Raw genomic sequence first — 27,569 nt, forward strand, 5'->3', positions numbered from 1 at the left:
AGTAGGGAAAAAAAACCCACAGAAGATGAAGTTTCCCGAATGATTCACTGCTCCTCGAAACACATTCCTGAATCACACATCTCAGAGTCGGCCGCTATTCCCTTCTGGAACATTGATCTCCATTAATGAAATCTCTATGACAACTTCTCGTAACCCAAATACTTAACTTACAAAAGATTAATCATTGACCATGTCAGTGTGTGTTGTTTCACATCCCCCCCCCCTCCAACCGCATCCTCACCGCTTTCCACTTCAAGTTTGCCATAATTAAGTCAAAGATCACACAATTGCTATTCGTCACCATTGTTCGAGACCCAAATGTATCAGCCAAACATAGACCAGCTGCTCCTTGCTCAATGAAACAATGTCCTGTTTCAAAAATATTCAGCCCCGCCTCCGCCCCTACCCCTACCCCATCAAAGAGTTTAATTTTGCCACATGTCCAAACCCCCAACCTGGTTATCCCGCCCCAAACTATCCTATTTCCCATCCGCCCCGTCCAACTCTCTAGTTAAATTTCTTCTGTTCATATCGGGGTTAATTTTTTACACAATGAGTGTTATAATATATACAAAAAAAGCACCCCCCTCCAGACAGGAATGGTTGAGCCCACTCCTGACGTCAATGTAGCCGGAGTCATCACCCGGCTCGGTAATTGCCACCTAAAATAGGTGAATCCAAAATAGGATCATTGCTCTCCTTTGAATCGGACCAAATACGAAGAAGACGACAATGATTTTGAAGGGGGGGGCGATGAAAAAAGAAAAAAAATGATGACGAGTGTAACTACGGAAACAAAAAAAGAACTGAGGAAGAGAAGGAAGAAATAAAAAAGGCTGTAGGGCGAGGTTGACTCGAGAGCTTTGTATTACTAGGAAAAAAGTCGTGACGTACGACTAGGTCTTAGTTGGGGTTTTCCCTGGAACCTGTCGCTACAGAAAGCGATCCCCCCTCGACATGTCTACAACATCCCTTTGTGTGGCTACTTTCTGAGTTCACGTTAATGGCAAATTATTTGTAGAATCATTGTGTGTTAAGGGGAAATGAGTTTACAGTTCACCCCTCAGCGCTCGCCGTTTCCGCAGTTTTTCTTGAAAAGCCAAATGCTGAGCATGACCAATGAAAATTTGTGTACTTATATGGAATTTTGAATTTAGGTAAAGTTACAAGGGATTTTATGTTACATGTGTACTTCAACTTAGGTGTTGTTACAACAAGTGGCTGTTATAACTTTGTTCATGTGACCTTAATGTGTCATATCTTACATTTTGTGGATTAATACAATGGAAATATTTTATTGTACTGAAAGATTTGTAGAGACAAACAAGAAAGCAATAAGTCATTTTTTTCCCCAGGTAAATTGGTAGTGACAATATTAATATTTTGAGGACAAAAACAGTCCTGAAAATGTGTTACAAATGTTAAAGACGTTATGTAGCGCTGAGAAAGTAGACCCATACAGTCACAGTGGTTATATTCAGTGTGATCAATCGTATGCATGGTATAAAAAACCTGTGACTTCATTTCAGGGGGAAATGTTCCACAGAAAAATATGTTCTACAGGGGTGAGAGTTGTTACGAACGAAAAAGTCTGAAACTTGGATACAAATTCAAAGGTATGTTGAAATGATGTCATTTCTACTGATTGGTAACCCCTGGGGTTATAGATTCCAAGGAGCTTTTGGAAACAGTATCCAAAGCACTAGAGAAGTTTACCAATCAGCAGGATTTCTTTATTTTTGGAAAAACATATTGTCTGATTTTCTTCACCACGCCGACATAAAAAGACTGAATTCAGCCAAAAGACTGAACAATCTTATCAATGGTTCTGGTATGAGTTTCATAATCAGTTAAGCTGAAGACTAAAAATAAACAATGATATTTGTTATCCTTAACAATCCTGTATACATGTAATACCTTTAATAACATTTTGCATGACATCTCTATTAAAGTTTCTGCTCTTTGACAATTTGTCACTCACTTACAATATTGTCATAAATGAGAATTTAATCAAACGTGGCAGCAATACATATCAAATTTCCAATCCGAGAGTGTGTTGATAATTTAGTGAAATATCTCGTGATATAATAACACTCCATGTATGTATCTGGGTTCTTTTACAGTAGAAAATTAATAAACCATAGAATATTCAAACATGCAAATTTTCATAAATAATGAATAATCTACCTTGTATGAAAGTCCGGTGTTCCGACCCCCTGGCATCCGGTCCTCACGAACAGCTGCAAAAAAAAAATGAAATTAAAAAAGAAATTTCATTTAACAGGTTTTCTTTTAATGGTTTAGAATTTTAACGAGTTCAGGGGACTCAATAAAATAAAATAAAATTAGAATAAAAAAATGAAAACAGCCTGTTTTTTTTTGTAAAAGGAACAATTATCGAAATCAGATAAAATGTGAGGACTCATTTAGCATCCTGCTATTGAAAATTTTATGTGGGGAGTCACGGCACAAAAGAGCAGAAAAGTGCAGCCTGAAGTGCAACGTACGTATGTGACACAGACACACACACACTAGAGTGAACCATAGATGCAGAAAACATGTGACGACCGATGACCATACGCCCGGTTATCTAGGTTAGTGGGCTCTGTTGAATTTCCCCGGCTACTTGTCGCCGCCGTGGAATCGGCAGGGCATAGACAAAAGAAAAACCATAGTGACATTTTCAAGTGTTGCTATTTTTAATTTTTTTTTTTTTTTCTCTATGCTTGTACCTTTTTCATTCATTCGAACTTACAATTACTTCCATACTTCATGAAAACAGAACAATCAATTTCTTTTAAGGAATAACCCATAGACAAAGCTATTTAATGAGGCAGAGAAAAAATGTATAATATTTTGGCACTTTATGGTTTAAATTAAATTGTAAGTCCTTTTAACGACCTGCAATTTTGCATATTTGTAGTTAATATTTTTAATGAACGGATAGGCCTTGAATAAAACCCATGGCACCTACAGCACTGGTTGGAGAGCACAGCAAGTATTTGTATTTACATCAGACTTCATGAAATGGGTTCCTGATTGCATGTGTTTGCCCATTTGAGGTTATCCTCCCACATCTAAAACTGACCGTTTCCTCTCGTTTATGATATTCATCTTGTCTTTGCTGCTCGCACTATTTGATGTCTAACAACCTTGATAAGGGAATGAAAGGGTAGCGACAAGTTCTTAAACTGCCGTTTTAAACCAGACATTTTGAATCTTGTTTCTCGTCGTCTGATGAACATACTGTGAACGATTTCCCTTGTATAGACAGCAAAGCAAAATCCTATGTAAAATGTATCAGAACTTTGCTACTCAAAAATCATCATTTCAAACTCAATATTAGCATTCAGTGTGCACAAAACTTATTCTGCTATGCGAAATTGGTGGACAAAATCATTCACTGGAACATGTTTCTGAAGAAGTCACAGATTTGAGACACCACTAACCATCGTTTGTTACAAAACCAGTTCTTTTAAATGCCTAACCAACATCCGCTATTTTTTTTTTTTTTTTTTTTTTTTTTTTCTCGTCCCAGGTCCAGCCACCAGCTCTCTCATTGGGCTAGTTCACTCATTTATCTCCTGCCCTACCCGCCAAAAAAAAAAAAACCTTGAAAATAAATTTCCCCGTCCATATTAAGCAGGCTTCCTGCCTTTACAACTTGATCAATAGGAACCTTGGACGCTGTGAAACGGACAACAAGCAATTCATAAACCCAGCGAGTCAATGACTCCTTCTCTACCCCTTGCTGACTTCATTGGCTGCCCAATGCCATCAGCCCCTGGATGGCAAGGTTTTAAATATTTCAATAGAAATATTGTTTTTCATGGGTAGAGAGTTCGGACTATACCCTAACAGTCCGAAAGCCTGTGTGAGAAGACCTTGGATGTATCAAAGGCAGGATATACTTTGGAAATTAACAAAGACTCGTATCCTCACTTGGTTTTTCCCTACATTTAAGCATGAAATCCTTGGAAAATTTGAGCTCAACTGGTCACCACAGTTGCAAGGAAATGGTGAAAGATAAAATTATCCATGTTACATAGAATTGTGCACTTTCAGATGCATGAAAAAATGCTTTATGCTTTCTTAAAGGCACTGGACACTTTTGGAAATTTTCAAAGACTATCCTCATTTGGTTTGTCCCAACATATGTATATAACAAACCTGTAAAAATATGGGCTCGATTGGTCATCACACAGTTGCAAGACAATGATGAAAGACAACAACATCCTTTTTACATAGAATTGTGCGCTCTCAGATGAATGAGAACAAAACTGCATCATCGCATGATAAAGGCTTCCTTCCTGCTTTCTTAAGCAGGGATTGGTCAAGGGACAGTTAGAGTAAAAGTGCATGATACATGTACGCAAACTTTTGTTCAGAACACAAAACTGTATAATGTATATAATTAAAGATGTTGAAGTATCGTATGAACTGGATGTAATAAAGCATACCAGACAGATGTATAATCATTTTACGACCCCGGACCCGGATGCTTTTCTTGCATAATCCCCATCATCAGGTGATGACCACAACAGAACTCTCACCCCCTCCATTTCATTCCAGCGACCTCGACCCCCACCTCCGAAATGGTACAGTCCACAGCCTAAAACCCAATCAGTTACTCATGGTCAGCAGGCCTTGGTCAGTAAAAGCTCAACCCAGACAGCACTAATCATTACGGACACAATAGGTCTGGCCGGCAAGGCCACTTGGTCCACACACAAAAAAGAAAGAAGAAAAAAAAGAGAGAACAAAAAATTCCCAAACCTGGGCATTAGGCCAACATAACTGAAAAATATAAACATACATTTAAAGCCTGCTTTACTGATGAAGCCCAAGGCTTTATTGATCCAAGGTCCAGCTATCACCATGGGTTGACCAATGACATCAGGGTTCCAGGGGGGGGGGGTTGGTAATCCCAAGGGTCCAGTCCTTAACACCAGGGCCTGGAATTTGGACAGATTGTCACCTCGTTTGGGGACAACTCCCCAAGCCCCCTCTGGGTATTACATCAGAGACGGTTACCCCTCTACCAAATACAACATGGAGAGCCACACAATAAACCTTTATCATGGTGCAGCCATCTTGATATCAATGGTACCAAACAGAGGCAAAATGATTATAAGCATTCATTATTGTTATACGATACAAGGAACAAGACCAAGACGGAGGTAGCATTATGATAGAAGTTTAACACCCCTCCCCTTCACCTAACCTCAGTAGTGCAAACCCTCTTTTGGGTAAAAACAAAAGCTCACCTACAGAGCAATAATCTTTGAAAAGTTGATACAAACAAAATTCTTTTAAGGGACAACACTCCTTAAAAAGAGATTTATAGGCCTACATGGTTGTACCCGTAAGTTTATAGTTTCTGTTTTGGGTAAAAACCAAAGTTCACCTACAAAGCAGTAATCTTTGAAACAGTGGGAATAAATTGACTCTTTTCAAAGCCAACACTACACTCCCTCATTAGATATTTAATACATGGTTGTACCCGCAAGATTATAGTTTATTCCTCTTTTGGGTCGAAACAAAAGTTCATCTACAGAGCAGCAATGTTTCTCCGAGATCTTTCTCCTTGAAGACGAGCAGAGTATTACTGTTTGAAACATCAAGACCAAACCTGCTCTTTTCAGAGCCAACACTCCCTCAAAGGAGATTTACACATAATAAGACCAATGAAACATGGTTGTACCCGCAAGTTTACTATTATTCATAGTTTATTCTTGGCATTTATGATTAATGATTGTATTTACACCACCGTTTTTATATGTTTTGTTCATTAGCAGTTTGTAAATTGCCAATTCTGTTTTCCCCCGCACAAAACAAGAAAAACACTTTTGTTACACAAGGAAGTCAATAGCACTGAAAGCATGTTTAACCATGTAGAAATTACGGTGAAAAAATGTGAACAACGAGGAAATGTTAGAAGTCCTGTAGGACAAAGCATTTCATTTTTCTTTATTCCTACACAATTTGTTTTGCCATTTCCTGTATAGCTGTTTTCGCCAAAATGATCAAAACAATATTTTTTTTCCCCAGCAATTTTTTTCCTTCTTTCTTTCTCTACAGCATCAGGTTGAGAGTGTAGAATGTGTTATGACACATAATGTTCATTACTGTGAATTTATCATGCGCAATATCCGTCATTAAACTACACTTCTGGTGCAGAGTTATCAGAGCCCTCGACACCTGCTTTTATATCTACATGTTTATCCCTGGAGAAAACTGTCCGGACACACCCTAAAATTACGTAACACTCAGCAGTGAATTGCTTTCTGTGAAAAAAAACAACCTTCAAATTTTTAACCCAGACAAGATATGCAAATTTATATCTTTTCTGACCATCGTCCAATGGAATTGCATCGGTCTGTTGGGTAGTGAAGGACACTTTATCCACCCGGTACTAGGCCTTCCCTGGTGTTCGGATCATTGACCTGTTGCCACATATCAATGGATGTCCGACTAATAATTGCATTACATTATCTAAAGTGTACAAGGTTGTTAGGGTTTTTTTTTTTTTTTTTTTCAGGGTGAAATAATCTAACTCTGCCATGACAATTAGTGGCGAGATTGGACAAGGTCTTCCGAGTAAGGGTCCAGCCTTGTAGAGTGACCAATGGTCTCGGAATAAAGCAACAACCACAGCAGGAATGCTACCCTGAAAAAAAGTTTATCTTTTTTATTTTCTAGAAAATATTGGCAATGTCCCAGAATTTAAAATCACAAGGTGAAATTTGGACTGTTCCATTTCACAAGTGAAATGGAATAAGCAAGTTTTCACCGGAGTAATTTATATTTTGTAACAAAATTTAGAACGAAATTTGTTCAATATTCATTTCATAAAACTCAATCTTTGTCATTTGGATTTTTTTTCCAAAATAAATACATAATCAACACGGAAATTCATCCTCCCCACACTCTGATTATTGTAAAACACCCCTTCTAATCAAAATGGATGAGTCTACATATGAAGGTTGTCAACCATGTCCGCCATTACCTGGTTTGGACAAACAAGCAAGGAACAATTTTTTTTTTTTTTTTTAACGATACTTTACCGAAACATCAGTTCTTTAGCTATCCATGCTGGACTCCTATATTAAATTTTAGATCCAACAAAACACATGACAGATAATAATGTCTGTGATATATAACTTTGGATTACATAAACTAGAGGATTGGAATGAATGTTATCAACCCCTTAAAAACGGCAAATGCTCTTGCTTAAACACATAGCTCAGTGATGAAATGCTTACGGATTTTTTAAAAAAAAATTTGTGCTTGGGGAATCCTTACTACCTTTTTGAATTTTGGTTTTCAAAAAAGCAAGGAATTTACCTTGAAATCACAATATTCAATGCTTAACTTTGATCCTTTCAAACTGTTTCCAAAATATTCCAATCATTTTAAGGCTTCTTTTCTTAATTCTGTTTTGCTTCTTCTCCTTCATTTTTTGAGGACAACAAAACGACAAGTCATTGTTATGGATGCAACCTTCGCATATCTCAGACATGACAACACTCCCTCGGCCATCATTACCGCTCCCTGTCATTGCAAACCACAGAAGACAATGCCAACGCCCACACTACTCTACTCATTCTGTAAACACACTGTGCAAACACAAACACTCAAAAGTGGTCCTGCAGCCATTTTAAACTTTCGGGCGCCAGGGTATTTTTAGTTTTGGATGTCGACATCTTCAAAAGGTACGCTTCTGGACCCCCCCCCCCCCCTCACCCCATATAGTTGGGGTAGGGTTTACAGTTGAGTGGAACTAAAAAGAGGGAAATGAAAAACAGCTACGATTGAGCCTCAATACTTCTTCTAAAATGGCCTGATGAATTGTTACAACAAGACAGATTGTCTCTGTGTTTGTACACGATCAACATAGTTACTTCTTGCTATATGTCAAAACTCTTGTTCAGCGAAAATTTGTACTAAACGATACAAAATGAAGGAGAGATAGAGCAGCCTTAAAGGGATCAACCCCTTGAAGATGACGCAACAGGCTGAAACAGCGCCCTCACTGTGAGATAAATGCTTTCATTGGCTGAGAGAATTATGTGCAAGTAAGGCTACACATTTCCATTGTTCCTCATCAGCCATGACAGCCATTGCAAGGGGTGAAATTTTGTTTTTAAACCTTGAGTTTAAAACAAATAACAATGTGGAGGGTTTTACTGGCTGTAAATGACCTCTACGTCTAGACCATGGGCAGGGTTGGACCCCTGGCAGTCAATCAACATAAGCTGGTACCTTGGCCACCACCAGCAGTGGCTGGTCCTTGATGTCCACCAAGAAAGTCTGGTCAAGGATCTCTTCCACCCCAAAACACAACATTCAGAGAGACCCCCTGGGTTTGCAGTGAAATTGACCATGGAGGCGGGCATTGCCTGTTGATAGACATTAGAACATGCAGGAGACATTTTTCATTTCTAAAAATTGTAAAATTCGTTCTATATTCACTCGCTTGCTTTCCCATTTCCAAATCTATTGGATGACTGTGCTAGGCACATATGGCATATCAAATGGATTTCTGAGCTCCAAATCTTGAGAAACTAGCCAATTCCACAATTTCAACGCATCTGTACACGATTGTGAAGGATATAATATCAAAATTCTATGGGTTTTTGTTTAAGCTTACTTTTTACAATAGTATGCTAGCCAACCAATTGTGCTGAGGAATATTTTCAACTTTTGGGGTGACCAACGAAGAAATATTTTCCTCAGAGCTGCTGTCATGTTCAAGAACCTGTGAAAAAAATGTAGTTGTGTTTCTTGAAAGGGCATGACTCAAATTTGTAATTTTTTTACAAATCAGAGGGAGATGCTCTTGAAAGATTGACATCATCATTTTGGATATTTTTCGTGGAAAACAGGGAAAGAAGACAACTTCGAATGGAAGTAAAGCAAGAAACCATTTGTTAACTCACAGGTTTGGAATGTTCTAATAGTTCTTCTTGGAATGTCCCAACCTTTATGTCCATCTCTCCACCCCCCCCCCACCCCCATTAAAATAAAGACAAACATATTGACCAGCGACCCTGGTCCTCAAAAAAAGTCTACCTGCCGTCAATGGCCTTGTTCCCGATGATTAACAGCGGGTCCTTGGTTTCCATGTGAATAGAATTGACCAATCACACATCATAAAGCAAACAGGCACGCCTATTCCTGGGGATTTCAATGTCACTGTGTGCGTCAGACAGAAAAAATTGTTACGTAACGCTTCTCTCTTACCTGGCACAACCTTGGAACGGACAAAAAAAAAAAATGGATCTTGCGGGGCCTATGTATTTGTTTGGTCTTTTTAAAAAACTGCTCTGCTGACAAGAATGTGTTTTACTGAGGTTAGGGTTGTGATTAATTAGTGGGAGTGATTGAGAATTTATTTCTCAACGCAATAATTGCCCTGAACAATGGGCCTAGAAAAAAGGTAAACCTTTTCCGTTTAGCATTCTCCCTTAACAGTGGTCAGTTGGCCATAGCCAGTTTAAAACACCTGAAGACCAGTCATAATTCTCACCAAGTGGTCAATCTGGCTAGCTCAGTGTTTAAAAGCATTTGCAAAATGGACAAGAGAAGAAAAAAAAAATGGTTTTGTTTAATATAGGTTTCTCCAAAATTTGTAAAAACTCAAGTCTTTGAATTTAATTTCAACTTGATGTGAAAATTTGGCTTTGGAAATAACAACCATCCAAACAGACAGCAGAGATGAGTATGCGAAATTTGAAGAATAAAACAAAGCCTTTTAAGATGGTTGATTCATCAAACAGAGTTTCATCGAATTGAAAGCACAAATATATTTCCTCACTCTGTTTGCCTCCTGAACAAATAGTTTTTTGAAAAGAGAAAACTTGTTTTCTCTGGGTTATTCCATTTTTACCAAAAGGGGTAAACTATTCCAGTCTGGGGAGAGCTTGTCAGGAGACAGTGACTAAAGTGGAAACTGCATTAAAACCCTGTTAAAATCAAGGCTGACCAATGACACCATGTAGTAGATGCAGCCCTCTGATTGGTCAGCGGGGCAGGTGCTTTCAGACTAAAGCCATCTCGTTATAATCGCTTCATCCTTGGTTTACTCGGCTACTTGAATCATCCAACCGGACGGAGAGGAAATATCGGACCAGTGGTCAGTTGGTCATTCTCTGGCTGGTCATTTACCCGAACCTGGGGAAAAAAAGCCATTATGGGGATGGACGAATCAAGACAATAATAAAAAAAAAAATGAGAATTTCCATTTGGGAATATCAAGGGTCCAATGGTATCACTGAAGCCTTGCTCTATACTATAATTGAGGGGGGGGGTCAGATGGATGTAGCAGCCATTTTCATAATGGTCATCACGAGTTGTCCGGAAACAACATGGTCATTTTCGACTTTGCTTTTTTAAGGTATTTTCAAGGTTTATGCTCACAGTTGTTTTATATGTTAATCGGGAGGATATGATCAGCATTAAAAGCCAATACCAGGTTCCCCATCGTCAACTTAAAAGAGTATCCTAATCAGGGGATAGTACCCTGATCGAGGGTGATGTCAACCAATCAGAGAAGTCCATCTAGAGAAGCGGGATGCAAAAAAGGGATACCAACTGCAGTTAAATTGCACCAACATCGGAAAACATTTTGGGGCGGCAAATTTTCATTGTGAGCTTGAACCACAAAAACAATGACAACTCTGCTGCCGAGGCAAGACGTAGACCCAGGGATGATGAGCCGAGGCTAGTGGGTTCTTAAAGGGGGGTGGGGTTGGGTTGGGGTGGGTTGGGGAGGGGTGTACACCCTACAACCTCAACTTCCCACCCTTCCTCAAAAACTGGCAGCCTGGCTCAGTAGCTCCTATAAGTATCTCTGGAACTAGTTTTACCTCTTATCTGGCTCCCTCCCCCGTCCCCCCCCCCCCCCCCACTCAGCCACCTGGATCCCCTTTGTAACCAGTCTTATGGTTACCAAACATTTCCCACAAAATAACATATTACTGTTTTTGCTTATCAACAATTTCATCTTACACTTCAACAACTGTTTCGCTGCACCATTTTCTCCTTCACAGATTACCACTTTTTTCTTTCTACTCGTCGCCGTTTCTCCATCACAAGGTAAAAGAAATGATTGAATCCGCAAGCGCAAGATCTCTCCAATTGTCTTGTCTTATGAAACCATCTGGCTTCTCCGCCTGCAATCCAATCAGCATCAAGGTCACGGCAAGGCCAGTCCGGGAATTGTATTTCAATATTTGTTAAACGCCCAGAATTTGCAGCTTCTGCTATGATTTCTCTTAGTGTTCTACCTCTTCAGTTTGAGCATCTGCGTTTTCAAATTGACAAGCCATGAAACCACAATAGGCAAACAACATCTTGCAGACATAGTCAGTTCTGGTTGACACCTGCAATTGTGAATACATAATTGTGGCCGTTGCCCCCCCCCCCCCCCCCAATAGAGAATAGAGTCAGTTTGAAATGTACAGATTACAAAACCAAAAGACAATGAGTACACCAACAAACAAACGTTTTATGGAGTGATTTGAGGTAAAGCTACAATTTGTGAACATTATCGCACCAAAGTTCCACCCTTATATTCCTACTGGGACAAAACAATTACACAGTCGTCATTTACCAGGTTGACGTTTGTACACATTCAAATCCAAGACACATTTTCACCCCCTAAAAAAATAATCTTGCCATAAATATTCTGGGGGAAAAAAATATTTGGTTTTAAAAATCCAGGACTCGCATCCAGAGCGGCTGCGAAACAAACCGGGCACATTCTCAATCTTCATTAACTCTGAAACGACTTTGTTATCAAGCCATTATCTGTTCGCACTACATGTATTTGTCCACATTCATCAAAGCTTAATGTACAGACGCCTCATCCCAGGAGAACATTTCGACCCATATCCTTTCCTTTCTACTCTCCCTAAAGCTTTTTCCTTCTCCGTCCACCCACCCACACAAAACTCGTAATGGCTGACTCTCCATTGGTCATTAAACGGCGTGCTAGAACTGCAATTACTACTCTGGGAAAGAAAATACAAGTGCAGTGACAGGATATGGCGGAAAATTGTTGCCAATTCACCTTGTTCATGAGTTGTGGCTGCGGCTAGTGATTTGATGTAGAGATGTAGCCATAGCTTAATGAAGCTGTAGCCATTAATACACATTTCCCTGTCAGGACTCGTGCTTTAGTCGGCAGCATTTCCCTATGAATGTACATAACGCATCTCTTAGCTTTTCTCTTAATTTACAATTGTGTGGTCGAAAAAAAGGTGAATCTCTGGATTCAGTTGCCAGGGAAGAGGGGTTAGTTTTGCAGCGATATTGCAAGCCTTGAATTTGTAATTGTTAAAGAAATCTCTCACAATTCAACCACCCCAAACTGTTTTTCTATCTTCCTTTGACTTATTTGAAGACCTCGCAGTTTAGTCAGGTAGAAGCAATCTAATGTGAATTTGGGCCAGCCACAGTAATATCTACGTGTCAGTTTGTATGTTGAGTAAATTTAGGGTTTCATTATACAGTTTCATTATCACCCTCGTAGATCGGTTTTATTAGGACGGCTCTGCCCTGAATTTTTCTGATGACAAGATGGGAGAAAAGAAACACTCTTCAGTTTATGAAGAGGTTGGGGGTATAATGATCTGTTCAAGAACCTCTCATATGTGTCATGGACCCTGTGTTAACTAGCTATAATGATAACTATCAATTGTATCAAGCTGGGGCCAGACTGAATACCTACATCATGCTGCGGCCATCTTGATTTTTTTTCTCCTTCACTACAGATCAATGTAACTAAACTAAGGCTTGATGGAGAAATAGTCTGGTTCCTTTTTGTACAATGAATTGTACTATTAATTGCCGTTACTTGATATAGGGATCATGACCATGCTATGTTCCCCTTCAGCTTACTTTGATGGCTACACCCATTTTAGAAAATGCAAGATGGCTAATGAAAGATTGAATGAACGCTACTTTAACAAACAAAAAAGGTTAACCCAAAACTGTCACATCACGGCTTGTGTTTACTGAAATCATGTCCGGGAGTGTATTCTCTGGAAAACCTATAGAAAATAGCGGCTTTTCCGTACCTGATACTTCCTTTCCAAAACAAACAACGACATCTATAGCAACAGTTCAACAAAAGGACACGCTTCTCAAAATTAGAAGCGTTTTTTTTCTCTCTCTCACTGTTTGTATTTCTGCCTACGTGTGGTTACACTTTGAACTTGACTGTCATTTTAGGGTTTCCTTATTCACAGATGTGGAATCAATGAATGATATAAAACAGGATATCAATGGGAAATGAAGTCGCTTGAAAGTTTCATATATACTGGAGAAGCACAATTTATTGCCATACAATTGTGGGAGGGAATTTGTCTGTACTTTTGGCAGAAGACTTTGAAGAACAAGGTGATTATTTCCCCCTTCTAATTATCCACAAAACTGATCAAATCAGCAGATATATTTCTAAAAGTATCAACATTTCCTTTTTTTCTAGATTGCAATATGAAGTGCATTTTTTTCTGTATTTTGGGGTTGAAGAGTTTAAAGAACAACTTGATTTGATTACCCTTCTAAAAAAAATCCAAAACAGTTTTCAGATATACTGCTAAAGGTATTCAATTTTTTTCTTGAATATAATTTTGTTCAGATTTTTCAGACTGATCGTAAGACAAATCATCATTTTTTTTTTAGCCAACCACAGTCATTAACATCAAGGTCGTTGGTTTTGTATAATTCTCATTGGCTATTGGTCATCACCAACCGCCAAGGACAATTGGATATGATTGGATGGAAACTAATGGAAAAACAGCCATGAAGATTTAAAATCTTGTCTGTACTGTGACTGACCATCAAGTTTTTTTGTGTGTGTGTTTTTTTTCCCTGCAGAACATGAGTTGGGGACAAATCAGCCTCAACATCTCACTGAGAAGTGAATCCATCTGAGATATCGGATTGATGGTGTGCAATAGGAAAATTGTACCCTAACGCCTCTTTCACATGAGAGCAATTTAGCATGGGTCAATTACTAAATTGTAGCATGGTTGTCAAATTTTACAAAATGTACATCGTGTGAAATGACAAAAACTTTTGTATTCTCACTAACAGTCCCTTGCAAGTTATTGTCTAACATTGCTACATTCTGTCAGAGGTCCACGACCAAAATCCACTGGCAGAAAAACACCCTAGTCCTTTCAAATTGTCCATAAAATTAAAAGGCCACAGGCACAATGACTGTGCACAGAGTCTCTGCTACAACATGAACAATAATAATTGAATGTTTTCTTGGAAATGTGGCAACATAATTTGAAGAATTGTCCACGAGGTGATTACACCAACACCCTATGGCTTAAAAAAAAAAATAATAGAACAATGTTACTGTCTTTACAATATTGGTGTATGCTCCTTACTCTATGGTGTATGATACCAATAAAATATCTTGAGAGATTTTAGATTTTTCTTTTTTTGAGGGGGAAACAAGTTCTTCAGACAGTATGGCTGCAAATAATACAGCCAGACTCAGACCAATTCAGGGCCATCACTAAGCCCTGTTACATAACACTGTCTGACAAACAAGCCAGGTATTGTTGGGCTAAACCATTCTCAATGTCACAGCATTTCGAGGGGTGAATGTAATAATCCCGCGCATTATTGGTCAAGCTCGGGGACTTATTATTATCCACTCTCCCTGCTTTCGAGTTTGGGTGTGGCAAATAAATTAGGAACTTCCATGAAATTGTGAAACCACAACTGGGAAATATATCATCGACACTCGGTTTTTGATCGCATAGTTTTTTATTCGCAGAAACGGGTCTCGGTCCAGAGAAGATTCCATTTCCGTTATTATAAGAAGATTGATTTTGTTAAGTCAATAAATGGCTGAACTAAATATAGTCAATGACATGTACCAAGCCAGACAGTTTCAACAAGCAAAGAAAAGACCTGCACCATTTTTGTTGAAATTCATTCCAGGAAGTTTTGCCGACATGGATATAGGCACAATTTGGCTGGTAGTATAATGTATTATGCAATGGTGTCAACACAAAAAGACAGAATTTAAGCTTTCTCAAATAAAGTTTGCCCTTCAGGAAAAAGCTTTACCTGAAGAACAATAATGCAGGCACCCACCTCAAGCACCAGCCTTGAAAAGTCATGCTTCCTGCATTTTTTAGCAAACAAAAAAACCTTCACATAAAAAAAAAAAAAAAAAAAAAGACCACAATGAAAAGCATCAACAAAAGCCAGGGGAAAAAAAAAATCATTTTTAAAAAGATGCCTGCATAAATTTAAAACCCTCTTATGTAATACCACCCCCTTATCAGGGATTCGTCAACTTCTCTGAAGAGAGAAAAAGGTCCGGTCCGAGGCATACAAGGACGTCAGACTATGACACCCTACCTTTGTAGTATTCTTGACCATTTGTTTGTCTGACATGGTAATCAGTACCTATCTCAAGGTTGGCAGCCTTTTGTATTTTTTTTTTTTTTTTTTGCTTAGGTAATATCATCTCTTGGTGGTCCAATTCCCCTTGACTGTACACTAGAGAGAGCAAAACAAATGTTGCCAGGGATGATAACAGCCTAGCAAGGACTGACAAACTCGAAATGAAGTCTTGCAAACAAGCTCGGGATAGAATGAAGTGAATGTAATGCACGGTTATTTACCATCGACTTTAAAAAATACCACTTTACAAAATGAACAAAAACATTTTTGGAGGTACAGCATTCCTGTGAGTGGCCTACTATATTCCTACAAAGTAAACTTTCCTAGACATTTTTTGTATTTTAAAGAAAAGATGAACCAGTAGGATTTTATACAGCAAAGTTTGAGGTAACATCACGTAATAATAAGATCTAGTTGAGTTGGGGTGGTTCTGAAAATGAATCAGACAAAATAATTGAAAATTTGAAGAAATATTGAGCTAACCTACAATATCTTTCAAAAGAACACTTTGCTAATGCTACGGAAAATTTCCAAATTTTAGAAAAAACAATCAAAAAGACAAATGATTAAAGACAAAACAATTGTAATTTATAGAAATATTGAGCTATCAATCTTTAAGATTCAATTGGGTTTTTTTTTCTTAAAGGAACTTTCAATAAACTTATGCATCAAGTTATTTTAATGAACCTTTCCTCTTTGAACAAGCCCATAATCATTTCTTCTACTTAGACCAACTCAACCCCGGCTCTCTAGCAATCTGCCTCTGCAATATAAATTGCTCTTACGAGGTGAAGAAAAAAATTCCCTCTCTAAAATAAATCATAAATACGATCCAAGCTGGAGTAGGTCATTGAAAAACCCCGAGCAAATGCTACGGAAATGGCATCGCATAAATCGTTGGGTAAAGATCAAAGAACAACAACGAAAACACAAAACATTTCAAACTAAAAGGGCAGCAGACACAGCACAAATGTTTCACAAACATCTCTTGTTTTTGAGTATTTTGTTCATGCTCTGGACCCAGACAAGGGCAAAATTTTCTCATCCAACTGATAGGAATTTGAACCCTGATTCGGACCTTTAAGGTCTAGTAGTGTTAAAGACACTGGACACCTTTGGTAATTTTCAAAGATAAGTTTTCTCACTTTGTGTATCTCAACCTGTGCACAAAATAACAAACCTGTGGAAATTTTAGCTCAATTGGTCGTCAAACTTGCGGGAGAATATTGGAAGAAGAAAACGCCCTCGTCGCACAAGTTGTGTGCTTTTAGATGCTTGATTTTGAGACCTCAAAATCTAAATCAGAGGTCTCAAAATCAAATTCAAACATTTTAGTGGTATTAAGAAATTACTTCTTTCTCAAATACTACGTTACTTCAGAGGGAGCCTTTTTTCGCAACGTTTCATACTATCAACAGCTCTCCATTGATCTTTTTCATTATTTTGAGTGAAAACCAATGCCTTTAAGGTCTACATGTAGTAAGTGTTCAACATTTAAAAAAACATCACCTCACGATTGATAACAAAACTCAGAAACATTACAACGAATATTTTTCCATTTTCTTTTTCTTACCCTAAACTCAAATTGTTTAAATAAATGACTTTGCTTTTCAAATGAACTTTGCCTCCCCTTTATATAAAGATGAACTTTGCCACAGTGGAAAAAACATGTTTTTGTTGTGTTTTTGTTTTTGTATTTTGTGCTTGTATAAACAAAATTCCAAGCAATGTTTCCCTTGAGGTTTATTACTTGATATTTGAAATAAAAAGTCACATTTCCTTAAGGTGATCCCTCTGCTACCGATTCTCAGGTTGTATCACAAACTTGGGTGTGATCCCTGGCTACATGGCAGTTACAGGTTGAATGGCTTCTGACTGGCACCCGAAACGGAGATTTAAAAACAAAAGAGGAAAACTGCCAAATTAGGGCTACAGCTCAGTTAAAGGACATGTTGCCTTGGATCGGACGAGTTGGTCTATACAAAGCGTTTGTAACTGTTTGTTATAAAATGCATGGTTTTAAAGATGTTGTAAAAGTATAATACAATGATCTGCACAAATTTGCCTCGAAATGGCATGGTTTTCATTTTACTTTGCAAGCTAACACGGTCAAAGCTATACCCATAATAGCAATCCACAGAACAAATTATTTTGGGGAACCTGAAACTGTGGGACAACACACACAAAAAAACTGATATGGTTTAATGCACGAAGCACAGGAAACAGTTCCAATTGCGCAGGACGAGACAAGGGACCGGAGAAAAAAAATATCACTTGTTGGTTGAGAATTATCATCATGGTGGTTACACAGAGTTCATAACAAGTATTTATTCCCATGTCGTTAAACTATTACATAGATATAGCGTCTAGCGCCAGGCACATACATGTATTATGAGTACATCCATACAAAGACAATTAATCATCGGGGTTTTTCATGCTTCCAAAGCATGGCATAAGGATACGATCAATCTGGACACTGGACGGCAACACAGCAGTCGATGCACGCACAATGTTCTCTCTGCCATCATTAGACACATACGTTGCACAGAACGAATGTCACATTAAAATATTATGAAGTAACAAATCCTATCAGGTATCATCGAGGGAAATACAAAACAACGGGCCTTTCTTTAGCTTATGGACCAGACTATTTGTTACAAGACAAGACAGAAAAAAAATAAGAAGAAAGAAAAAATCTGTCTACACATAATCAAAATGTTTTTACTTGATTGGCAAGCACTAACAGAAGAATTATCTCCTTTGTCTGAAATGAGTAATATTTTCAGTTATTTATCAGATTCAGAATCAACATTTGAGCATAATTGTTAAAATTATTTATGAGGTTGAGGGTTATTATTTTAAAATCATACAATATTGACAGCCTGTTGTTACTGTTAGTTTACTGGCCCAATGCTCAAAACACTGGCCTCTGGAACGACCTGACCACCAAAAATATTCTGTTATTATGTAAAAAATTATTATATCACTGCCAATGAGTTTATGCCCCTGACAAAGGTCCAGCTGGATCGAAAGCTATGGCCATCTTCTCAAATAAGTTTTTTTTAAATGATTTTTTTTTAAACTGTAGGGCATTCTGGACCAAAACCTGTGGTTATTATGCTGAAGCATGCTGAATTGAAACAGGGTCTTCAAAATGTTTCCCACTTGGTGTTTACCTTGATTTTAAAAGCCTTTTTGTGCAGTAAGACATTCTATATGGTTTTCTCTTGATATTTTTTGTGTATTTTTGTCCTTCTTTTCTGTATCGGCCGGAATTGTGTGCGTCTCAGCAAATGATTCACGCAATACATTATCTTGTACATTATGAGGGTGAACCCTTTATATAATAATATTAATTATCTTATTTACAATTCCCAAGATGGAAATAATTTTGAGGGGGTGGCTGTTGATCAATAGAGGTTTTTCTCCATCTTCCTGTGGGAGCCTCAAACGAGTCAACAAAAAATGAAAAGTGAAAACTGCAGTTTCTCAAAAAGCCTTATCTTTTTGTGTTGTATAGTGATAGTCTCTGTTTCCTGGACAGTCGCAATTTTTTTTGTACTTTCGGTTTATTCCTTCAAGAGTAATTGTAAGGAAGCTGTTGACAAGATGACTTCAGGTTTGCATCCTCTTCGGACTGTTGGGGAATTGGTTTGTTTAATCTTTCACATTTTTTCTCTTTGTCTTCTTCTTTTCTTTTCTTTTTGCATTAAATCTTGTTATGGGTTTTTTTACTGCCAGACAGCCGGATGTTGACAAGAATTTTTAATTCAAAAGTGTAATTCTGAAAAATATTTATACAGATATTAAAGACTAAAGGTGATCATTCATATAAGACAAACAAATTAAAAAGATTTTCAGCTCAAACTTTCACAGCTGATTCCAATTGTACCGTCCTAGATAACTATGCCAATAAATCAGCATTAACACATTTAAAAAAATATATCTATAAACCTTCCATTAAAACAAAATTTCCAAAATGTTCAGTTAAGATATTTATTTATTTTCTGTGATTATTATATGATCTGTGGATCAATTCTTAAAATAAAAAATTAAAAAAGCAGATCAAAAGCGATGAACCTCATTTGAAAAGGATTTTATTTCTCATAAATTTACTTCATATTTAACTGCTACTGCAATAAATTTAAAGACAATGGACACTTCGGGTAAAATTAATCTTCATTTCTGATAAAAATTACAGTCAATCCACTCTTAATAATAAAAAATATTGCGCCATGATCCTGTTGCATACTGGGTTTCCACGTGTTCGTTAGTCTATTTTACCATCCTTAAGTATTTCACAGGAACTGGCGTACGTCATTTTGGTTGCCTGTTTCTCGTAATACCGATTGCTTTTTTTCTATTCTCGGTAGCCATGTAAGTCAGAGTGGATTGGTGACCACGTCTAGCAAGCAGCATCAATTAACTCTGTGTGCGTAACGGATTCCCCCCCCCTTCTCACCGAGTCCGACACCCGACTTCGGTGCTGATAAACTATGGAAACAGATCTGGCAGAGGCAATAAGCAGGACCTATTTAACGGCAGGATTGGGCTGCCATGAATCATTGATTTTATTTGTGAGGGCTGTTTGCCGTGACAGATGTGTTACAAACAGGCAAACAAGTAAGGCAAAAGAGGCGACGAGTTCAGAAAGTCAGGTTTTTTTTTTCTCTCACATTTTTGTTCTCTTTTTTTCCCGCCAGGGGTGTGTTGAAGTCATCGAAGGGGTTGTTGGTTAACTGAACTAATCTGTGCAGGATGAAGTATTTTTCCGAAACTCCAGTGTACATTTCAATCTGTTTTATATGTTGGTGAGGTATTCTCAAGCTGGGAAAATTAGGGGTGGAAATTTGGGTGGAAATTGGTGACATCAATTGACATCAAAAATGAAGTTGTCCGACTTGAGTTGGGGGTTTTTTTCTGCGGAAGTTATTTTGACTGAATTCCCTAATGTGTTTAATTACTGGATTGACATCAGTGTGTGGACTATCCACGAAACCGCAAGATGTATGCAAATAATGGCGTATGATGTTTTGATTATATACAATTATCAAAAGCCATTGAGAAAAAGGATAAAGGCATAATGCTGATCAAATATAAAAACTCTGTTGAGGCTTACCTTCGAGCATCATTCCCATGTGTAGACATTTCTGAAACCGGCAGTATTGACAACGATTCCGTTGGGCTTTTGTTACTTCACAATTTCCGCTCCCGACACAAGTGTATACTCTTTTGTTCTGAACTGTTCTTTTAAAGAAACCCTTGCACCCCTCGCAGGTTATGATGCCGTAGTGCAACCCTGTGGCTTTGTCGCAGCAGATGCTGCACAGCATCAACGAGTCGTCCTCGTCCGAATTGCTCTCCTCGCTGTGGCCCTGGCTGTCCAGCCCGGAGACGGCACTCTCCGACTGCGATCTGACTTTGAGTTCATTCTCGCGCAGGAACTGGTGCGTCTGGAACGGCAGTTGCGGCGGGAACGGGAAACGTGTCGCTGCGGAGAACGGGATCCCGGCAGTGAACGGTGGGAAAAGAAAGTTCCCATTTGGGAGTGATGGTGGGAGGAATGCACCCGGGGTGGGAAGACTGGGCGACGGTGAGGGTTGACAACTTGGGGAGGGGAGGACGGTGAAGGGACTGAGGCCACAGAGTGGGGAGTCCATGCCTCCGAGGGATTGGCGCTGGCTTTTCATCAACAAACCCTCGCTGGTTCTTGGTGTGACCTGTCCGACGCTCGTTGGGATAAGTCCGGGGACCATCAGTAATGGGGGTGGGGGAAGTGGGGGGCGGCAGTGAATTGGGTTTGCGTCCATTGAAGACTCCTCGCTGAGAAATACTTCGTCCTTGCTGGGGCTTTTGGCGAGGGGGGAGACGGACATGCGGTCCTCCCCTTTGTAGAGTCCACTCCAGCGTTTGGTCGGTGGGAGTTTCTTGAAGATGGGCTCGTTGTTGTTGTTGTTACAGATGGCGTCCATCTTGGGTGATTTACACATGAGGTACGGTCTGTCGGCGAACTCCATGTCTACTGAAGAGCGCTTCATTTTGTGTTGGGAGGAAATCTGAAATGATAGAAATAAAAACAAACAAGAAATTAAATAACACAATAGTTAACTCACACTGTGGCCTGTCATGGCCAAGTGGTTACGAGCACAGAACTCAAGCTCTGTCGCTCTGATGTTTCTGATCAACAGAATGTGGGTTCGAGTCCCGGTTGTGAGCAAAATTGATTTGTCCTTCAGTTAGGATAAGCCATAGGTGCTGCATACTACAGATGGTCGTGAACGTAAAAGAACCCAGAACACTTTATCAAGGAAGAGAAGGGTTTAACCCCAGTGTTTCTGGTTCACAAAGCAAGCACCTTCGTTAACCGGTTTCCTCAGGCTTGCGAGCTACAGTGATTAAGTTCACTTATAAGGCATCCTTGGTTTTCCTGATCAGAAATACATTATAAAATAATACGTTGGCATAATTCTACAGCGTGTTGATTGCATAGGTCAATTTGTAAATAATACACAGACAAAATAAACAATGTATAAGCAACGACAAATTTGTACAAATTGAAACTGACACCATCATATAATTTAAAACAGACCCTTTTGGCATCAATTCCAGATGCCACAATTAATCTACCAATATCAATTTGCCAATTTTTTTCATCATATCAAAAAAATGTATCGGAGGGAAAAAAAAAACATAAAACGGTTGTTGGACAAACCTAGTTACAACATCAATCATTTTTAAAATCAATCATAGAAGAATCGCATGTCAGTTTAGTTTAACACTGCATCACAAAACTTCTGTAAATTTGCGTTAATTTGACTCTGTAGTCAAGGGGTTAGACTTCTGGACTTGCAATCACAAAGATGTGGGTTCGAATCCAGCCACGCTAACTGCTGATTTTACAACGACTATTGAATAAGTATTGTTGTCTAGTCAATTTCTTGATTTGTGCAGTTCATAATCATAAATGTTAAACCACTTTTTATGAGAGAGATTGGCTGATGCCAACTTGGTGTTAATAGTTATCACTTTAGTAGAAGCTTTGCCAAATTCTTTTGTTAAGAAAATTGTCTACACAAACAAACAATAAAATATGAAGTTTATTGTAATTTCCTTTGTATAGTTGTAAAATCTCTACCCATTGTTGTTTGTTTCGTTGTATGACAAGGCTGTTTGGGTTTTTCAAGGAAAGTAAAGAGCCATAATTTGTATCTACACGGAAAATAATAAATTAAAGGATTGATCATCAATAAAAACTGATTAATTTCCATTTGTTTCAATTCATAACAATATCAAGAAAACAATTTGAATTTGCTACTCCAAAAAATCAACTATGCAATTTACCTTGAAATATTGAATTTATGATGTCAAATAAAATGGGATCTTTGCAGCATGCCCAGCAGTGACAGCTATGGAGTCTTTAAAAGTTTTAGTTCATTTTCTAAAATTTGTTTATACTATGGAGGTTGACAGAGATGAATGTTGCATCATTTTAAAGAATTAATGATTAACTTTACTCCCCATCCCCCCCCCCCCCCCCCATTTCTGAATTTTTGTTGCCATATCTGTTTATTCAGAGCAGCATATTTCATCACTCGCTTCATTTTTAGTAAAACTGCATATCATTTTAACAGAAGTTACCTTAAAACTATAATTGCACTAGTGGAAAGAAATAATTTCTGATGACGACTTATTTTGTCTGTAATTCTAAATGATAATTAAAAATCCAATAAAACAGCTGTTATGTGAAATAAAATTATTTATAGCTTTTTGTATGTGGGTTGTTTTAGTCTCTCCTTTTTATTGCCTTCTCAAAACTACCAGCATGTTTCTGTATTACTTACTGAGTAAAATAAACAATTTTTAGTATCTTCAAAAACCGGGTTCTAAGAAAATGTTACATAACAACTATGTTTTTAATGAGGAAAAATTTCTCTGCAAGTCGATCACACAAAAACAGAAAACAACCCATTTGTAAAATGAGTTGTAAGGCACTGGACACCATCGGTAATATTGTGAAAGACCAGTCTTTTCACTTGGTGTATCTCAACATATGCATAATTTAACAATAAATCTGTGAAAATTTTGACTCAATTGGTCATCGAAGTTGCAAGAGAATAATATGAATGAAAAACACCCTTATTGCAAAAATTTGTGAGCTTTCAGATTCCTTAGAAGAGCTGTTTCTCACAACATTTTTTACAATCAGCTGCTCTTCATTGCTCATTACCAAGTAAGTTTTTGTGTTAACAATTATTTTGATTAATTACAGTACCAATAGTGTCCAGTGCGTTTTAAACCATGGGTATGTAGAAAAACGCATTGTTCTTGAATTTGCTACACAGCCGTCAGCAAGGATAACAAACAAAAACTTAAATACTCGGACCGAACAGAGTCTTCAATCAAAATTAACACAAGGAAAACATATCAAGGGGGGGGGGGGGGCTCTCTACTCTGATTTTATTTGGCATGTTTGAATCGGTTATTGTGACTGACCCGTGTCTTTTTTTCTTTCTTTTCCTCAGATGATTCCTAACCTTTCAAGAGTAGTGTGAATAATTCATACAGCTGTTATAGACTGAACTTTGATCGTGATCCGGCATAAAGCCACTTTCAAAATTACCCTAGAAAAGACGCCAGACCACGAAGGGAACTGTTTGCAAAGAATATTGGAGTCTTTGGAATGATTACAAAGGTTACAAGCTATTTTAAACAGTGGACAACTCCCCATAGTGCAAGACTGCACTTTGTAATAAGTATGTTCTTACCAAAGAAACCCTATCCAAAAGAAACTTAAGCAAAATAAAAATGATTTGGAGGTTGAACAAAGAATTGACTAGAGTGGAATTCGAAACCAACGACCTCCGGATTAACGGAAAATAAAAATGTAAATTTGATCGTCAGATTACCCACACATAAGTATAATTTGATTCCTTAAAAACTGCAACAAAAGGCAAACAAAATAATATTTTTCTGTGAACAAGGAAATGAAAAACCTTGACAAATTGATGAAAAAATGTGCAATCACCCATTTGTAAAAAAAAATTCAGTTAACTTGCATTTTAGGGAGAAAATTACATAATGTTCAATTTTTTATGGAAAGGTCTTTAGTATTTTAATTTCCAAGAGCTTCGTTGTCCTTATTACAAAACAAAGTAATATTTAATGGATCAAAAAATCATGCTCATGTCTTTAAAATGTGAAAAATAAATCACATTTATGGCAGTACTTCTAAAAGATCAGTAATCTGAATAAATTTATACTTTTTAATAAAATAAATAATAAATAATTCTCTATCTGCCTTTTTGGAAATAATGGTGCTGGTTTAACGAGCAGGTTATCCAATCAAATTTAAGATTTGTTTTCAATTTTGCAAGCAATTCTTTTTTCATTTCAATTTCAGTTTATGAAATACATGTTTCAAAATATCTTCCTCTTCTTTTGTTTAGTTTAACAAAGCATCTAGCTCGAGACATCCTTTGTTTTTCAAGTTTAAAGTTTCCATTGTTTTAAAAATTAATGTTTCACCAAAAACAAAAAATGTCGACATGAGCAGAAACAAATTATGATGTAATCGAAAAGTCTATAAAGCCAAAAGTGAGTAAAATAAGACTACCTACCTTTATTGACCTGGGTCAAAGAGATGAAAAATTAGCAATTTGACCGGTGTTTTTCAATGGGAAGATACCCGGGTGTTCCTGTCTGATGTTGAACCCGATGCCCGCTGGAATTAATGGTACATGATTTTCAGTCGACCCGGAATGTACTTTTCTCCGATGCAATATGACTCCCGGGAGAAAAATATCTTTTATCATCGACGAAAACAGGTACAAATCTCCAGAAATCGTTCCTCAATATTTAAATGTTTCAGGTCAACAATTTCCCAGGTAAATATGAGATGATATTTGGAGGTGATTTTAATTTACGGCAGAAACGAAGACTTCAATTCAACCTGGATCTCTTTCTGTAGTTTTTGTTCACCTCGGAAATCGAAAAGACCAGCAAATTATTCGGTGTGAGCGACATCAGCAGCAAGTCGCGGGCGGGGAAGAAGCCGTTTTTCCTGGGGATCTTTCACCGGGCACAAGTCCGTGGAAACTGAATTCACCTTGATCGTGACCAATACTTTGAGGTGTTTTTCCTTTCTCTCCACGGTGCAGGGCAGGCAGCCGGCTTGCTTTAGCCAAGGCACAGCTAGCAGGAACGGTCGTTTCCAGTCGAGTCAACTACCCGAAGCCCGTGAGTCGCGCACTCTGTGAGGGCAGAGCTCTGCGATCAACGACCCCGGCCCAGGCGAACGAGCCATGGCCTACATTCATAATATTAAAGCAGGGTAGGCAACCCCATATACTAAACAAAACAAAACATAACAAAATGAAAAACATCAGAAATCCTCATTCAATCTTACCTTCGTAAAGATCCACGATCAATCGAAAACTTTTCTCCTAGATAGGTTATTTTGTGTTCCCGGGGATACTCTCCAAAAAAGATGCGATGAGATAAAGATTTTTCCTTCTTGTGTAAAATAAAAAAACTCGCCCGAGTTTGTGTGTATGCGATGCGTGCACTGCTGTGCCACAGTGCGGTCTGCGTGTGTACGTCCGTACGTTGCATGTGTAGTGTACAGAGCAACTCGGAGTTCAAAACGGACTGAAACTAGGCTATAAATACAGTGGTATTAGTAATGCTACGACGGCCGCAAAGTGCACGCGTTGTTACTAATTCATGAATACAGGTACATCACTGTGCTGAACAGTTAGCAATAGCACAAGTTGAACGACCACAACTTCAATGTCACGTATGATAGGCAAAACACAATGGAGCCAACTTCTTTTATACTCTTCTTTAGTAATTTTTTTCTCTCTCTCCTCACTATTGATGAGCTGATGCAATCAGCAACTGGGTAATTCCCGGGTAGCGGGGAGGGAAAAAATAAGGGAACATTTTCGGCTAGACATTCTTTGCTCTCGTTAAATATTTAAACGGCGAACATGAGGTTGGGAACGAGGGTGAACAATTCAAGGGATGGAATTGGGAAGTTCCATGGGGTAAATGAAGTGAAATAAATTGCGGTCGGGAGGACCTCTGTGGTTTATTTTAATATTCAGAGAATTAGTCAGTGTTTGGGGTCACTTGGAATGATGAATAAAACATCATCTTTCGCTGTTTTCTTTGAACTCTACTCGATTTTGTATTTATTTATTTTGTGAAATTTGTTTAGTAAACCTGTTATCATATCGGTATACATTTATTTAAATCTTCCTAGCTCTGAACTCGTAAATGTTTGTCCCCGTACAATTGATGTTTTATGGCCAGGCCTTACGGCAGTGACTAAGCACTCAGTATGTTAGTATGGCCTGGTTCTTCATCGGGAATTGGGGCCGCAAAATAATTAAGGTTTTGCCCGCAACATATGGTAAATCGGTGATAAAAAAATATCTAAATAAATTTGTTAGCAAAATTATCCTCGATGAATGTGAAAATTAAACAGAATCTTAAATGGATTTCAACTTTAACCTAAAATTTAATATCGAACATATACAAACATCTTAAAATTGGCACCATGCGTTTTCTTATTTTTTTAAGTACATTACCGTTTAACGTCATTTATTGGCAAATCAACTTTGAGATATGGCAGTCACGGAATGAGCAAGAACAGCTCAAAAGCAGCCATGTTGGTCGCGTTCCCTTTAACAAATAAACAGTTAAGAACCTGACGTTCAATTTACAAAAAGTTACCAGTTTATTTCATATTAGATTTGGAACTTGTTAGCATGAGGAAACATAAATATGGCTTCCTGCTTTTTGTTCAGAAAATCCCGTTATTTTGAGCGTCTTTAAAAAAATATTTTCGATATTTATTTCTATATTTACTGGTATAATACCTTTCAAGCAAACAAAAAATCACCTAATTGTAATATCAATGCTGAAACAATGCCTGATGTGATGGCTTCTCCAAAACACCGTAGTTGCTGCAAAGCATCCATTATAATACTGTCTGTTTAATTGCGCTATCAATCAACACGCTTACGCAGTGTTAATTATTTCAGCACAGTTCGCCATCACATTCATTTTTCGTCTCACACAGTGAACACGTTTTGAACAATCTATAATTCACAGAGTTTGTCACC

The 27,569-nt window shown here is 38.0% G+C and overlaps 1 protein-coding gene across 2 annotated transcripts in view; it reads right to left on the minus strand.

Annotated features, from left to right (window-relative positions):
- LOC139948198 (nuclear receptor subfamily 6 group A member 1-like) overlaps positions 1-26,057 on the minus strand; it is a 38,763-nt gene extending 12,706 nt beyond the window's left edge. Inside the window, exons 1-3 of one of the 2 annotated variants that reach the window (XM_071946265.1) lie at positions 25,847-26,057; positions 20,561-21,497; positions 2,188-2,240 (exon numbers count right to left, since the gene is read on the minus strand). In XM_071946265.1, coding sequence (XP_071802366.1) covers positions 2,188-2,240; positions 20,561-21,479 — 972 coding nt within the window. In that variant the 5' untranslated portion in view covers positions 21,480-21,497; positions 25,847-26,057. Of the gene's footprint in view, positions 1-2,187; positions 2,241-20,560; positions 21,498-25,058; positions 25,677-25,846 lie in introns of those variants that run through there. The other variant, XM_071946267.1, reaches the window with a different exon arrangement.
- Between the last annotated feature and the right edge of the window lie 1,512 nt (positions 26,058-27,569).

Source organism: Asterias amurensis, chromosome 15 (genome assembly GCF_032118995.1).
Source record: "Asterias amurensis chromosome 15, ASM3211899v1".
NCBI classification, from domain to species: domain Eukaryota; kingdom Metazoa; phylum Echinodermata; class Asteroidea; order Forcipulatida; family Asteriidae; genus Asterias; species Asterias amurensis.